Raw genomic sequence first — 17,278 nt, 5'->3', positions numbered from 1 at the left:
ACTATTTTATATCTGTGTATACTGTATATGATCAATACTCTATAATAAAATACTAGAGTATTTTAGTACTATATATATATATATATATATATATATATATATATATATATATATATATATATTCTCCCTTAAAAAGTTTCATTTAAAAACTGCATTTTGTGTTCAGTTGTGTTGTCATTGACTAATATTTACATTTGTTGGATGATGTGAAACATTTAAGTGTGACAAACATGCAAAAAAAATAAATCAGGAAAGGGGCAAACACCTTTTCAAATCACTGTATAACATACACAAAATAAAAACACTAAATTACAGTATATAATTTTTACAATGACCAAATTATATAAAATATAAATTATATGCTGTATAAAATATATATTTTATATAAAAACTGCATTTTGTGTTCAGTTGTGTTGTCATTGACTAATATTTAAATTTGTTTGATGATCTGAAACATTTAAATGTGACAAACATGCAAAAAAAATCAGGAAGGGGGAAAACACTTCCACACTAATCTACACACACACACACACACACAGTATCTTATAAATACTACTTGTCTATTGTTTATAATATGCGGTATATTTTTAACGCATAAAATGTGTAATTTTTGGTCCAAAATGCGTAATACTTATTTGATTTATAATAATTAAGCTAAGAATTTTATTTCAACAAATTGCTAAGAGGTTTTTTTTAATGATTATGAGCGATACCGGCGTCATGTAGTTTTACATGTATCGATCAGAAAAAATGTGTTATCGACCGTGACAAAACAGTCTGTTTTCACTTTTCATCTCACGCACACACGCCCTCTTCCTCATCTCCGGCCCGCCCTGCATCCTCCATATGTCCATCCTCATCCCCTCTCTCTCACGCACACACACGGATGTCCTCTCCTCGGAAGCACACACAAACAACATCGAAGCCATTTTTTTGTTGTCGATAAAAAGGAGGGATGGTATCAGACACGCTGTGTTGAGGAGTCGCTGGATTCAATAAGAAGGTGAGTTTTTTCTATTTTGTACACATTTTAACATCGTTTTGTTGTACATTGAACAAAAAACAATCGATGATGCTCTATTTTAAAAAAGCATGCAACGTGGCCACTGCTGTTTTTGCTCTTCCGCAGTACATTGAAAGCTGAGCTAATTAGAGAGGATTGTTCCTTCGTTCCCCCCCCATCACTGCTTTGTCCTTTGTGTTGTTCACCACAAGGCTGTTGGTGTGTGTACACTTATTGTGTACACACCTGCACCATGAGTGTGTGTGTGTTATTCATCATTTGTCACCATGGCAATACCAGTAAGGATGTTTCATTTGAGCAGCATCCATCTAATCCCCCCTCTCTGTTCCTTAGGTGCACCAGCAAACCATTGTGGGTGTGTTTTTATTGAATTTGGGGGTTGGTGTGATCCTCTATGGATGTCGACATGATGCCTGGATCGTCTCCGTCTGTTTGGCCCGGAGAGGAGCGACCATCCCTGCTGGATCAGGAGGACCCAGAGCTGAGCCAAGCCTCCATCGCCATGCCATGCCCCCCCCTCGGAGTGGGGGAGCAGCTCCTGTGTGGCGGAGGCAGCGGTAACCCGGTCGACATCAGGCCACCTCGCAGCATCTCCAAAGGCGAGCTCGTCATCGTTATTAATGAGAAGCTGAAGAGCAGTAAGTCACTAACGCTAAAAGTACAACACAGCAATGATGTGATATTGGGAAAAACATGTACAATGATGATATTTATCTAACTGAAGAAGGGAAAAGTTGTGGAAACTAGGAGTAGGAGAAAACATGAAAATGTATCGGTCATTATCGCCTGTGGGATCATATTGATCCAGTCTTACTGGTACCATCCCAGATTCTTTCTTTGAGACTTCATTAATATGATGTGTGTTGTACTTTGAATGCATATTGGCATAAAGAAACTTGACATCTACTGTATTGCAGTGGTGGACGGTGCATTTGGTACCTGGGCCTTCCGTGGGGACGTAACTGGCTCGAATTTTTTCCGTTAGGCACTGATTAAAAGAAGTGCTGTGCCAGGGTTTCGAACGTAGTAGCCCGTGTTAACACCTGACCAACATTACTGCTTGTAACTTGGAGTTAGTGAATAATTTCCACTAGTGATCAGTGCTTGAAAGGTTGTCACCCAGCCAGATATAATGAGCATTAATGGACTGGCTCGGTGATTAAAGGTTTAGATGGCTCCAAACATCTACACCATGTGGAGCAGTTCACAATATTGATATGATAACATTACAATACATCAGCTCACCAGAGATGTACATTTCTCTTCCTCAGGCAGCCATTGTGGGTGTAACTTGGCTTGTTGGCCAGGTTTTCTCTGATCAACCAATCAGAGGAGGGAAAAGGGCTGATGTCGCTGTGGGCCGACTTGCAGGCCCTTAGAGCACTATTGGTTATAGTGTGTATGTTTCTGAAGGCCCTGGTCAGATTAGATTAACATTAGGGATGCCCGATATTGGCTCTTTTACCGGGAACCGATATGCTGATATTGTCCAACTCTCCATTTCTGATTCCGATATCAACCAATACCAACCAACCAATATGTGTAACAGGAATGGACTTATTACCTTATTATTTCTTATTGTTACTCTGTATTATTATTATTATTTATTATGTATTATTGCACTACAGATTTGACATGATCTGTTCCATATTTATTTATTCATATTCTATTTTCTTATTTTTCTTATCTCTCATGTCTTGCCTTGGTTGCTTTATTTTGTGATTAAGTTCAATATAACATTTTTGCAGAGCTGCTGGGAATGTGAATTTCTCTTGGAGATGAATAAAGTATCTATCTCTCTCTCCAGCTCTACTTCTCTCTGTCTCTATCTCTCTCTGTCTGTGTCTATCCATCCATGCTTCTGTTGTGGAATTAACACCGCCGCCATAAGTGGCTGCCTTTCATGCAGCTCTGTTTTTTTATTCAAGCACATTTTTACGTGCCAGGAGAGCGACATCCCGCATCGGTGTGATTCCCTGTCTACCCATTGATATTGAGGCGGCAGAACCAGGGCTAAGATGAAAGTCAAGCGGCTAGCAAGGATGTGGAGATTCAAGCCTTCGGTACCTTCTATTATCATGGAAAACATGAATTGATTACCGAGCAAGATCAACGACCTGTCAAACACGTCAAGACCTTAATGGAGTGCAGCTTATTTGTGCTTCACTGAATTACTAAATGCTAGCACGCCAGATGATAACGTGGAGCTAGCCAACTTCAGAGCGGCCAGGAACACAAGAGTCTGTGGAAGTGGACTTGCACTGTATATGAACAAACTGTCATCCTGGCCATGTGAACATGAAAATGTCCCATCTATACAGCATTTTTTAAAATCATTTTTCATTATCGGGAAAAATCCTGATACTGCTATCTACTGACATCACATTTTTATGTCAGTATAGGGACGATAATACCGGTGGGCCGATATTATCGGACATCCCTAATTAACATGGCAACACATACAAGATGAAATCTGATTGGACACAAAAATCTAACATACAAATACCCTTCACTACTGGAGTTACACTACAGGCCAGCAGAGAAGGCCTTGCTGGCCCTGGATGCACATGACTGCTGTATTGTCACAAAGTTTTCACAATATATCACAATACAGCTCTTGCAATATTCGGTATTGTGAGAAAAAACTTTTACAATACATCACAATATTAATGTAACATATGATGTCGAAAAACGTATACACGAATCGTCGTAATTCAGTGTCCGAGTGTAGTTACGCACTTTTTGTGCTAAAAGTCTTGAATTCTTGAATTGTTTTCTGTCAGTTGTGTAAGAAGACTGTTTCTACTTGGGGTGGGAATCATGGAACAATGATACGATAACATCTGTGGTGGAAAACATCTAACCTTGTAGAAAATAAATGTATTGCATGTTATCGCCTTTGGGACCATATCGATACGTCGATACTGGTACCATCCAACATTTGTACATAATGACTACTTCAAAAAAAACAAAAAGGCTCTATGTTGTGTTTTGGACACAATACCCAAAAATTGAGAAGGAGGGGTCGTCTTACATTCGCCTCCATCCAGTATTTTCTACAACCAACACATGTCATGCTTTTGCACCCCCTCAGGTAATGGAGGCCACACGTCCGACAGCACCTCCTCCCCTGTCATCTCATCGCCACCCAGACGGCAACACTCTATCTCCTACCCCCATCAGGGCAAGACCAGGAAGGGTAGTCGGGCGGGCTCCATTGGCTACACCGCCTTCTCCCCTAGGCCCTCGTTGTCACGCCATTCCAGCATCGCCACCAACCCGCCCTTGGACCGCACCAAGGTGAAAGACTACCTCCTGCTGTCGGTGCTGGCCTGCTTCTGCCCAGTGTGGCCCATCAACATCGTGGGATTTGTCTACTCCATCATGGTGAGAATACTTCTGGATGTCTTCCGTGCCTGGTGAGGTACATGCTGGTGGTCTGACACTTCTTTCTCGCTCTCTCTGTGCAGTCTAAAAACAGTCTCGAGCAAGGCAACCTGGACGGCGCCGTGCGGCTGGGCCGCGTGGCTAAGATGCTGTCCTTGGTGTCCCTCGTGGGAGGGACCGTCATTATCATCGCCTGCATTGTCAACCTGGCCAGTGAGTGTCCCAAATCTGACCTTTAACATTTCCGTCCACCTCCTTTCTTTCCCTCGTTTTCACCTTTAATATGTGTAATAAGCTGCTGCGCCCCGTCTCTACCTCCAAAAATGGTTTATTCCGATCTCAACTGTGACCACACTTCTTATTAATATGAACATCCTGAGATCATCCCATTTTCATCCTAATCTGACATATTTGTCCTTCTGCACGACCCAGCCTCTTGCTGTAAACAACTGCATGCAGTGTGTGTGTGTGTGTTTTGTGTGTTATGTTGTGTTGTATGCCTTGTGTTGTCTTTCTGTCCTTGTATCATATTCTGTGTTGAATGTTCTTGTACTTGGCTAATAAAGGCATTCTCATGACAGTGATGAGTTCACTTATAAAATAGAACACGCACAGACCTCCGCCAAGGCCAAATAACAGTCACCCACTTCCTGTCCATTGACTAAGAAAATGAAAGGAAATTGAATGCAGTGTTCAGCACCAAATTGTCCTTACTTCAATACTTTCTTTCTACATAATCTTCCTTGGTGGAGGTTGTTATGTTTTGTACCTTTTATCTATGAAGGCCTCAGTCTGTTCAAATATGCTTCTTAGTCCGAATAAGGCCTGGGCCATTAAATACAAATGTATTTCATCCAATTATCTCTGATGGATAAATTGGGAAAAATATCTATGCTCCAAAATAAGAGAAAACTCCTAGAAAGTGGGTGGAAAACATTGATATCCCAACTTTATTGCTTGAGCTTCAGTACCGATACATCAGCATCAGATCCCAATACTGTCATGCATTTACTGACAGGCTGTACGTTTAAGTAAGATGTGTGTTTCTGTGTAGGCTCTCAGTTGTACAGGAGTTGTCCATCGAGCGAAAGGCTTCTTGAGACGTCATCTGTACTTCTGTGAAGAAGGTGTCGGACGTTTCGCTCCTCATCCGAAGAGCTTCGTCAGCGAACTAATAAGTGCTGGTAGCCTAAGCCTTAAATACAGTACGAGAGGGCGGAATTGGTGTGCCAACACCCTCCTCCCATTGGTTCCTTACACTAAGCCTGGGCGGAGTAGTGGTATATTCCTCTCCTGCCATTAGCACCTCCGATAAAAGGGAAGCGTCGCTCCCTGAGTTGGGTATGAACGACTCTGATACTGGCTCGTTAGCATCTATTGTTCTGGCTCGGCCCTGGCTCCACCTCATTTGCAAGACTAAGAGCTGTGGGTTTTGGTCTCAGTAACCTGCTGAACACAGGGTCCAAATTAAACCTCAAACCACCATTCCGATTCAATGATGGGTTCTGTTGTTTGACAAAAATAGCTTCCTTTACTCCTCTTTCAAACCATCTGTTTTCTTTGGCCAAAATCTTTACATCGCTGTCCTGGAAAAAGTGATTGGTTGCTTTAAGGTGTAGATGTACTGCTGATTGAGGACCACTCGAATTGTCCCTGCGGTGTTGATAAACCCATTTTTGGAGCATTTGCTTAGTTTCCCCAATGTAGTGCTCTTTGCATTCCTCAGGAGTGGTAGTCCCTTATGTAGCTGGGGTCTCCGAAAAACTCCAGAGGATCTTATGGCAACACAAAATTCCTACCTATTTCAAACCAGTAACTACCCTGAGACAAAAATGAGTGCATCCTAAAGACAAGGCTCCAAACCAAAAACAGAGCAATGTGGTCTATTCCATCCACTGTAAAGATGAGGAATGCAAAGAGCACTACATTGGGGAAACTAAGCAAATGCTCCAAAAAAGGCTTTATCAACATCGCAGGGACAATTCGAGTGGTCCTCAATCAGCAGTACATCTACACCTTAAAGCAGCCAATCAGTCTTTTCAGGACAGCGAGGTAAAGATTTTGGCCAAAGAAAACAGATGGTTTGAAAGAGGAGTAAAGGAAGCTATTTTTGTCAAACAACAGAACCCATCATTGAATCGGAATGGTGGTTTGAGGTTTAATTTGGACCCTGTGTTCAGCAGGTTACTGAGACCAAAACCCACAGCTCTTAGTTTTGCAAATGAGGTGGAGCCAGGGCCGAGCCAGAACAATAGATGCTAACGAGCCAGTATCAGAGTCGTTCATACCCAACTCAGGGAGCGACACTTCCCTTTTATCGGAGGTGTTAATAGCAGGAGAGGATTACACCACTACTCCGCCCAGGCTTAGTGTAAGGAACCAATAGAAGGAGGGTGTTGGCACACCAATTCCACCCACTCTTACTGTATTTAAGGCCTAGGCTACCAGCACTTATTAGTTCGCTGACGAACCTCTTCGGATGAGGAGCGAAACGTCTGACACCTTCTTCACAGAAGTACAGATGACGTCTCAAGAAGCCTTTTCCCTCGATAAGATGTGTGTTGTGTTCTTATAAAATACTTGCTAAATATAATTTTACACGTCCAACAACACTGAGCTAAGAATCGCTTGCAATACAATATTACTGTAATATTTTGCCAATGATAATATCACGATACAGCGATTATGTGGTCATTTCAATAATCTGAAACATTTTCAATACATGATGATAACTATGTAACAGAGAAATGTCAAACTTTGAGAAACTAGGTAGAAAAAGTCGATAACGCAATGTGGGTATCCCTTACAGTACCATTTCTGTTACAGTACCAATACTGTTTTTTGGTATGATATGTGGTATCTTCTTAGAAAATACAATTCCAATATTGTTGTGATATTTTGTAAACCTATATTTTTGCTGTATCACAGTACAGCGATGCAAATAAATGATTTTATGCTGCCAAGAGACACTATCAGCTGCAGTCAGTCATGACTCATGATCACTAAGAAGAAGTTCATAGGGCATGTCAAGTTCAAAGACATTCTAGAACCTTCAGCACCACTTAGTAAAATATGTAGGTGACTGTCTATACAGAGTCAGGCAAAATGATCTGACACATTTGTAGGTTAAATAAAAGGCCAGTAAAGTAAAGAAACAAGAAAGTGTTTTTATTTTCAAAAAGTACATATAATGCCATTCTATTTCATTATGTTTTAAAAATTAAATCAGTCAAATGGGATCCATTATTGTCCACACACTCAGTGCAGATCCAGTAGCTCTGAAGTTGGTAACCCATAACAAGATCGTGTTTGGAGCTGGTACGGGATCATGTCTACCAAGATTGAAGTGCAAACGCAACGCTCGTTGTGTTGCAGTTACAGATTCGTTTGTTTTGATAAACGTTTCCACAATGAAAGCGCGATGCTCACCAGTCCAATTCATGGCAGCAACTGAAAAAGAAACGAAAAACAATGGCATTATATGTACTTTTCGAAAATAAAATCACTTTCTGTTACTTTATTTTATTTACCTTTTATTTAACCTACAAATGTGTCAGATCATTTTGCCTGACCCTGTATATTTAGGCCCAATTTTGAACATTAGACAGCGACATTATTGATACCAGTGCTAACAATGCAAAATATTAAGATATTGTGATATATCGGACATGTTTTCCTCTCGTTTTATTGACTATCACATAATCGCAGTATCGTGGTTGAAACCCGTCCTTAAGTGCGCAATTGCACTTGGAATTTGGGGGATATGTAATGTTTGCATTGGTACTCTACTGCAAGCAATCCTGATCTTGCAATGTTCTTGTTCCACCCCTAGTTTTTTGTTTTTTTTTCAGATATTGCCTTCTTCTGTTACATCTTGATCATAATGTATCTGTTGTGCAATTTTTTGTAGAAAAAATATTTTTGGTCCAAAAAATATTTCTTTAAAAAAATATTTTCGAATTACTTTTTCATCCGCCCCCCCCCCCCCCCCCCAAAAAAAATAGCATTTTTTTCAGCTGAAAACATCAAACACAAATATCAAAGACACAAATAATTTATCAAAATGTGATAATAATGTGCCAAAAATCTGCATTTTTATGAGCGTATCAATTACTCACGTTTTTTCACTATTTGCTTGTGGTCCCCGAGCATAAAATACAGTATACAGTATATATTGTATTCATGATCACATAATCATTGTATCTGCTACATTAAGTGCACATCTGCACTTTGACACGGACTCTGATTTTGGCATTGCGATACTGTACTGTAAGAGATAATTAAAACATTTTGCATTGATTTTGTCTCACTCGTAGTTTCTACAGGCTTTCTCCTCTTGAGTTACATGGATATTGTGTTGTCTCGTACATGTTTCCCCCATCGATTATCACAAAATGATCACGATCATCGTGTGCGTGTGTGTCCTCTCTATGGTTATTGTGGAAAAATACACACGCAGTATACTCCATGCCTGTAGAGTTGCACAACAGCCCTCCAACTAATGACGCTTCCTTTTGCTTTTTTTAGTCAATGTGAAAACCTGAGTTTTCATCCCAAGATGAAACGGGATAAGGCAGCTGCATCCCGACTGGCCCTCACCTGCACCGCCTGTCTTTTTCCCACCTAGTTGTTACCTGGATGTGTGACTTTAAGAAAATAACAACTAAAAACGCAGCCACTGATATCTATATTCTTCTACAAGTAATCTTACAGAAGTCTTTTTTTTCGCGAATGGGAGATGTTATGCAAAATGCTGCTGAGTCACAAGGGGGAGGCGGGCGGGCGGGATGGGGAGGTTAATGTTGAAGGAGGTTGGAGACAGACTTAATGGTCTCCTTTCTGGACGTGGACTCAAGGCGACAAGGAGAATCCTTTTCACTGCATCCAACACGCCGTCATGTCAAATCCCCTGCTGAGAGACTTCACCAGCCCCGCCTTCATCCTTTGAGGAGAAACGCTCTCCATCACCTTGTTGAGACTGCGGTTCCCTTGCCTGAGGATGAAAAAGAGGCTTACAGAGGAAAAGCCACGGATGCTAAAAATGGATTACAGAAGAGGAAATATGTGCCAAAAACTAATGGTGGAGAAACTTTTTAAATCCCAAGCCTCAATCGTTGTTACAGGGTGAGAAGATGCCAGAACGTTCCCAAAGCTCTCGTCATCCAAGCACTGTGAGTCCGAGGAAGGAAACTGTAGCAACAGGACACAACATTAGGTACACCTGCACAGTCAAACGACAGCCAAAGCAAGAACTGTATCATGTTTAATTTTGCATTTGTGAGCTTTTCCTAGTATTGTACTTTGACTGCCTATGTGAGAGCAGGCGCGTCACTGGGAAGGACAGGGGGGGCTTCGCCGCTGTGAGCCAACGTGTACGCGTGCACAGCATTTCACAAACACAAATGATTTATTGTTATTACTTCAGAGAGTATGTTTACAGCATTAGCAACAATAAAAATACGGTGCCGTCTTGTTCAGATGATTCTTCCTCATCAAGAGATCGTATGTCATGTAGGCTGGAGCTAATTAATCGTTACTAGCAGCACTGACAAATACTTTCTTGAAAACCTTTCTTCTACTCGGCTGCGTGTGCTTCTAAGGTACACACATCCTGCAGGTAGAGTGCAAGCAAGCTCGCAAGGAAAACGTGGACTGGGTTTTCAGTCATGTGGGTTTTGTCCATGTCAACAAGTGGAAGGGATTGGATGAAGCGACAAAGAGAAACTGACAGATTTATATGATTATTTATTAAACTCATATTCTGGCCTCTTTCTAGTATATCGTCATTACGGTTGCGGGTATGCTGGAGCCTATCCCAGCTGACTTCGGGCGAGAGGAGGGGTACACCCTGGACGAGTCGCAGCCAATCACAGGGCACATATAGACAAACAAGCATTCACACTCACATTCATACCTATGGACTATTTAGAGTCTCCAATTAACCTAACATGCATGTTTTTGGAATGTGGGAGGAAACCGGAGTACCCGGAGAAAACCCACACGAGAACATGCAAACTCCACACAGAGATGCCCAGATCTTCCCGATCTCCTGACTGTGCGGCCAACATGCTAACCACTAGGCCACCGTACAGCCAAAGATTGAAATTATTTTACATTTTAATTAAAAAATGTAAAATAAAACAAGAATATTTTATGGAGGCTTCAGCCCCCCTAAAAGAAGCCTAATGACGCCAATGCTTGGGAGGGCAAAATACTAGGAACCTCACTCATTACATAATGTCGTATTGTGCAGGTGTGCCTAATGTTTTGGCTTCAACGTTAAAATTTTGCCAGTCACATGTAGGCCTGCAGGTTTTTTGATATGTATGTATGTGTGTGTGTGTGTGAAACAAAAGAGCTTCAGTAAAAGTCATGGCTTCTGTTTTGGTGCTGCTGCTCAGTGACAAGGTAGCGCTTTTTATGAATTAAAAAAAAAAACACCCTGGGGGAGGAGGTTGAGGGGGTACGGTAACCAAACCTGCACTCGCTTTGCTGTGGATTTCTACAAGCTGCTCCTGCGTGCCCTCTTTGAGATCTTTACCTGTGATTCTCACTGTGATCCCCAAACAACAACAGCAGTCACCTGTTAAGATATAAGATGAATGTGGCTCTTATTCTTCTAATGTGTATTTGAACCAGTAATCATGAGTTGATGTATTCTGCTGATATAATCCTCAATATGGTGATATATGAGTTCAATAGGTGATTTGATGTAGACACGCAGGCCTTCTTTCAGCACCGGGTATACTATTATTATTGTTATGATGATGATTATTCTGATTATCTTTGTGGTGACTGGCATGCTATGGGTTTTTAATTCATGTATGAACCATATGAGCACTTTGGATATTATACTTCTGCAGTACATTTATAATAAAGACACAATGCATGCAGTGTGATTTTTTAAAAATATCATTATGTGTTTAATATGCAAATATATACTTTTTGTGTGCATACTTTCAAAAATTCAAGCATTGACGTTGCTGTTGTACTCCAACACAACATCAATGCATGAACCTTTCAACACCTTTGGATTGTTGATTTATTGAAGTGAGGGAAGATGGAGTTTTAACAAGTGTCTGGTCAAAAGAAGGCAAAAAAAAAACCCATGACGTCATTTATGGAAAGTTGAGCGGCATTGTTTTACTTTTGTATTCATTAACTGAACTTGAATGTCCTCATAGTTGATCAAGCAAAGTTACTCGAATGTCGATCAATGCTTTTTTTTTGGGGTCATTTCAGATTTTATACATTCCGTATTAATGTATTATGATGATTAGTACTAATGTGTATGGGGGCTTTTTATAACAGTTCCTCAGAGGTTTTGTGTTTTTACAACTGCATGTCAGGCTGCATCAATTGCTTTTGTGTTCCGGACCATATATGGTCCATGCGCCGCAAATTGAGCACCACTGCTCTAACTTATTAGCTCAACAGATATGTCTTTCAATTTAAACAAGCTATAGATATGACCTCAGTTTCAAATGCACAATGCACAAACAATTAGTAAATGTACTGTGTGATTACCCTACCCCACTATCCCTAAAATAGCTAAAAATAGAAGGAACTTCTGCACTCAAAAGGCACTTCCACCACATACCAAACCGGCACAAATCCCACAAAGTAGTGTTTAAATGTTGACATCCGTATATATTTTATTGCCCCCAGCTAATTTGATGGTAGGTTTATGTAGGGTAGCTGGTTACACGTACCCACAACATGCCCTTTTAGTGGATCACTGGGATTAGCCAGCTGGGTCACATCAGTGTCCACACAGTGAGTCAGACTGGCAACATCAGCATCAACACCCTGTGTCTCTCCATAGTCAATGATAATAGTAATAATAATAACTACAAAAATATAATATATCCTAATACAAACGCAGCACTTATCTTGTGTAGCGTGTATTATGACTTTGTAGCACGGGCTCGTAGTGGAAAAACAACACCAGTTTTCTTCCAGTACGCATGAGAAATGGGGTTATAATTGAATACTCTTATAATAGATAATTATGGTTTAATTGATGTTACATGAGCTGCAGGCTCTCATTTGACTCATTGATTCTGAATGAGAATACGTTTTAGCATCCTCTGATGGCTGTAACTTTAATGTTGGCTTTATTGTATAGTATATTAAAAAAAAAAAAACTTTGCTAGTGAAATAGGACTGTTTGTTGTTGGTGTTGGTGTCCTCAGCAGCATCAAAAGCGGTGCTTCTGCTTGTGATGTTGTCAGCTTTACTGTCATCATTGTGTCCACGTAGCCCGTTTTTTTGGTACTGTCTATAATATAATGTGATGCCTTTGCAGGGCCTCAGAAGGCCACCTCAGTATTGCAGAATTATAGTTACTAGTTTATGCATCAAACCCTTCCTTTCGCTTCCCTTCCACTTTTATTACCCATTTTTTCAGCATTATGATTGTAACTTTAAGAGATTAGTATTGTCTGTTATATCTCTAGTTTATCTTATAACATGTGATCAAGTTGACTTGACTGTGAAAAATTTCGAAATTGCACTAAATTATGATTTCACAATTGGAAATGATGAAAATAAACAGTGCTTTTTGGTCATTTTAGAATACTAAAAATGCAATTATGTTATTAAAGTCAAATTGTAATTACTAATATCTTTTGCTATTTTTAATTAATATTTATGAATGAATTATCTGATCATATCGTTTTTGTTTTTTTTTAATCCTGCAAATCAGCAGTTCTTCCTAGTTTATACATTTTTTCCCCCCCAGATTATGTCTTCTTTTTCTTCTGCTGTGCTGCTCGCCTGGATTATTGCACGGATCTTTATCTGTTTACACAAAACAAGATTGGAATTTCCATCCATCTTCTATGCCGCTCATCCTCATTAGGGTTGCGGGTATGCTGACTTCAGGCTAGAGGCGGGTTATACCCTGGACTGGTCGCCAGCTAATGGCAGGGCACATATAGACAAACAACCATTCACACTCACATTCATACCTATGGACAATTTAGAGTCTCCAATTAACCTAACATGTATGTTTGTGGAAAGTGCACTGGGAGAACATGCAAACACACAGAGATGTCCAACGGAGATTCGAACCCAGATCTTCCCGATTTCTTGACTTGGCCAACATGTTAACCACTAGACCACCGTGCGGCAACAGTGAACTCTGTAGCGTTAAAGCCATAACGTGCAGCTGCTCATTATAGATAACCGCTAGAGGGAAGTATTGCATTTATTTGACAGCCTGTGTACCCCAAGGTGTCTTTATGAAAATAAACTGAGCGATGCACATGGCAAATCAATATGAACATTTTATGAAAAAGACATAAACCATGCTCACTTTCAGAAAACTAACAACCAAAAAGCAAAAAAAAAACAACAACCCCAAAAACAATATATTAATACATTGTAATATTATATACATTTCACATGAATTGCTAATACATTTGTTCATTTCCCATTCGACATGTTCCATTTGCCAGCTCTGCATAGCTCTAGAAAATGATAAAGAATATTACAATGTATTACAATGAAGTTTAGGTATGTAGATCTGTATGGACAAATTGTTGTCATATGGCTCTGCATAGTACTTCCCAGTGATTCAGGATTCTTCCTTCTTATATTTTGTAAATATCAACTGCTTGTTCTGTATCTTGAAATGGCTCATGTTAGTGCATTGTTTGAGTTCTTTACTCAATCCGTTCCATAACTCCATTCCACATCCTGAAATGCTGAAGGTTTTTAGCGTTGTGCGGGCGTATAAGTGTTTTAAGTTTAATTTTTCCCTAAGGTCATATTTGTCTTCACCCGATGAGAAAAAGTGTATTGTGTTTTTGGGTAACAGGTTATTTTTTGCTTTCTGCATAATTTCAGCTGTTTGAAGGTCTACCAGGTTGACAAATTTGAATAATTGTGAATTTAGGAATAAAGGGTTTGTATGTTCTCTGTAAGAGGCATTCCGGATTATCCTAACTGATCTTTTTTGTAGTACAGTTAGTAAGTGAAGTGTGCTTTTATATTTATTACCCCATATCGTCACACAATAAGATAGATGTGGTAATACCAGAGAACAGTAGAGACTATGGAGGGATTTTTTGGTCAAGTAGGAATTTTGCTTGATTCAATATTGAGGTAATTCTTGCAACTTTATGTTGTATAATTTGAATGTGGGATTTCCACATATCCTCATTTTGTTGTCTATTATAACACCTAAAAATGTATTTTCATTCACTCTGTCAATGTCCATGTCATCTATTTGTATTTGCACGTAAGTATCCTTTCTGCTTTTACCAAATAGCGTTATTTTAGTTTTACTTAGGTTCACAGATAATCTGTTTTTATCAAACTATCTTTTTAGTATAGTCAATTCATCTGTGACTTTTTATTATTAGCTCTTGTGTGCCCTCTCCAGAACAGAAGGTGGTAGTGTCATCTGCAAATAATACTAGCTTTAGGTATTTAGCAGCTTTACAGATATCGTTTATGTATAATTTGAACAGTTTAGGCCCCAGTACTGAACCCTGGGGTACGCCACATGATATATTTGAGCTTGCAGATGTATATTCTCCTAGCTTCACATATTGTTTCTTGTTTGCTAAGTAGCTAAGTAGCTACCCAGTTCAAGACTAACCCTCTGATTCCATACTTTTCTAGTTTGTTAATTAAGATATTGTGATTAAGTATATCAAATGCTTGTGTTAAAATCCATATATACTGCAACTGCACACTCTATGCGATCTATAGCGTTGGTAATTTCAATGAGTGTGATAACTTGCAATGAGTCTCTTACAGTGCTGTGGAGGAATTTTGGCCCACTCATCTTTGCACAATTGTTGTAATTCAGCCACATTGGAGGGTTTTCCAGCATGTACCGCCTTTTTTGCCACAGCATCTCAATAGGATTCAGGTCAGGACTTTGACTAGGCCACTCCAAAGTCTTCATTTTGTTTTTCTTCAGCCATTCAGAGGTGGGCTTGCTGGTGTGTTTTGGATCATTGTTCTGCTGTAGAATCCATGCTTGAGGTCACGAACAGATGGCTGGACATTCTCCTTACTTTTTTGTCTAGTGTCTTTGGGGGAGTCATGAACACTGACCTTAACTGAGGCAATTGAGGTCTGCAGTTGTTTGGATGCTGTTGTGGGGTCTTTTGTAACCTCTTGGATGAGTGGTCGCTGAGACCTTGGGTCCACTCCTGGGAAGGTTCACCACTGTTCCGTGTTTTGTCCATTTGTGGATAATGGCTCTCACTGTGGTTCGCTGGAGTCCCAAAGCTTTAGAAATGTCTTTATAACCTTTTCCAGACTGATATATCTCAATTCATCTTAGTTAAGGTGCGGGGGAGCAATCACTTTTTCACACAGGGCCATGTAGGTTTGTTCCTTAATAATAAAAAGTTTCATTTAAAAACGGCATTTTGTGTTCAGTTGTGTTGTCATTAACTAATATTCAAATTTGTTTGATGATCTGAAACATTTTGAGCAGATTTGCACTTTTATAGTCTGTGGTCTTGAACTTTTGATCATGTGATAAACAACCTATTTCAGTTTTTTTTTTGTTTAAATTACAAGTTTCAAATGTTTTTTGTCTCACCCCCCCTTCTTTCTTTTGCATATTGTAACTCTACTTAAAACCTCATTAAGATCCAAATGTGCAAAATGCAAATTCTAGCAATTTTACAACTGGTCTTAAGATTTTTGATCAGGTATATATATATATATATATATATATATATATATATATATATATATATATATATATATATATATATATACAGTCATGGAAAAAATGATTAGACCACCCTTCAGCTTCTTCAGTTTATTGATCCATTGTAATGCCTGGTACAACTAAAGGTACCTTTGTTTGGACAAATATAATGATGATAACAAATATAGCTCATTAGAGTTTAATTTAAGAGCTGATATCTAGCAACTTCCATGCTTTTCTTGATAATAACCAAACTCACTTAAGTTCTTACATGAATAGCTATAGCATTGTACTGCCAAAAAACTTTACTCTTATGAGCTATTTTTGTTGTCATTGTTATATTTGTCCAAACAAAGGTACCTTTAGTTGTATCAGGCATTGTATCAGGCATCATATATGTGTACCTGTGTGTGTGTATATATATATATATATATATATATATATATATATATATATATATACACAGTATATATTAATTAAGAAAGGGGTGTGGCTGGCTGCACCCCTGCTACTGGCTATATGATATGAAAAAGGGAACCATAAAATCACCTTCATTTAGACAAAAACATATTTTACTGATGAGACACCTTCTTTATAGAGACTTTTGCGAACTTCCACCACTGAGAAAGGCTGCTCTACTCCAATGAATTAAATTATTTTTCGGGTTATTAACTTAGCTGAGTTGCTGTGTTAGCTGACGTGAGCTATATATATATATATATATATATATATATATATATATTAGCAATGCTTTTTTTAAACAGAGCTCCTTAATGGCATCCATAAATTAAGTATGTGCTCTGTTTTATAAATGTAAATTCATCTAATCATTTAACAACCACAAACGAAACCAACATTCTGCAGCGCCCCCTCTGGTGCAAAAGAGGAACAGTACAAGTAACTAACACAGTGGTACTTTGGGATATTCGCTTGACACAGCTCACCATTGAAGCACATAAACATAAATTAGACAAACATTGTCATGAGATAAAAAGAGAATTACATCTCAGTGCAATTAGAAACAACACGACGAGGAGCAGGTCATCTTGTAGCACGTTTTTGCCTATTAAGTCGGCTCCAGTGACACCAAACATGCAAAACAATTGTCAAGGAGCTGTTAACATGGAAGAACCGATTCTCACATTAAATTTGGCTGTTTGCAATGAAACACAGATGAATAGATG

The 17,278-nt window shown here is 39.2% G+C and overlaps 1 protein-coding gene across 2 annotated transcripts; it reads left to right on the top strand.

Moving 5' to 3' along the window:
• Positions 1-787: 787 nt before the first annotated feature.
• On the top strand, positions 788-12,939 carry prrt2 (proline-rich transmembrane protein 2). Of its 2 annotated transcripts, XM_054769274.1 has the most exons (5): positions 788-1,003; positions 1,358-1,662; positions 4,119-4,411; positions 4,495-4,624; positions 8,939-12,939. In XM_054769274.1, exons 2-5 carry the CDS (start codon positions 1,419-1,421, stop codon positions 8,953-8,955), a joined length of 684 nt encoding a protein of 227 aa, XP_054625249.1. In that variant the 5' UTR covers positions 788-1,003; positions 1,358-1,418; the 3' UTR covers positions 8,956-12,939. The 2 variants fall into 2 exon arrangements, with proteins under 2 accessions (XP_054625249.1, XP_054625248.1); XM_054769273.1 differs by lacking the exon at positions 8,939-12,939 and having other exon boundaries at positions 4,495-5,509.
• The last annotated feature ends 4,339 nt before the right edge of the window (positions 12,940-17,278 follow it).

The sequence above is a fragment of the Dunckerocampus dactyliophorus genome, chromosome 2 (genome assembly GCF_027744805.1).
Source record: "Dunckerocampus dactyliophorus isolate RoL2022-P2 chromosome 2, RoL_Ddac_1.1, whole genome shotgun sequence".
In the NCBI taxonomy this organism is placed as follows: domain Eukaryota; kingdom Metazoa; phylum Chordata; class Actinopteri; order Syngnathiformes; family Syngnathidae; genus Dunckerocampus; species Dunckerocampus dactyliophorus.
Note: the sequence above shows the minus strand (reverse complement) of the source record. Positions and strands in the feature narration are given on the sequence as shown.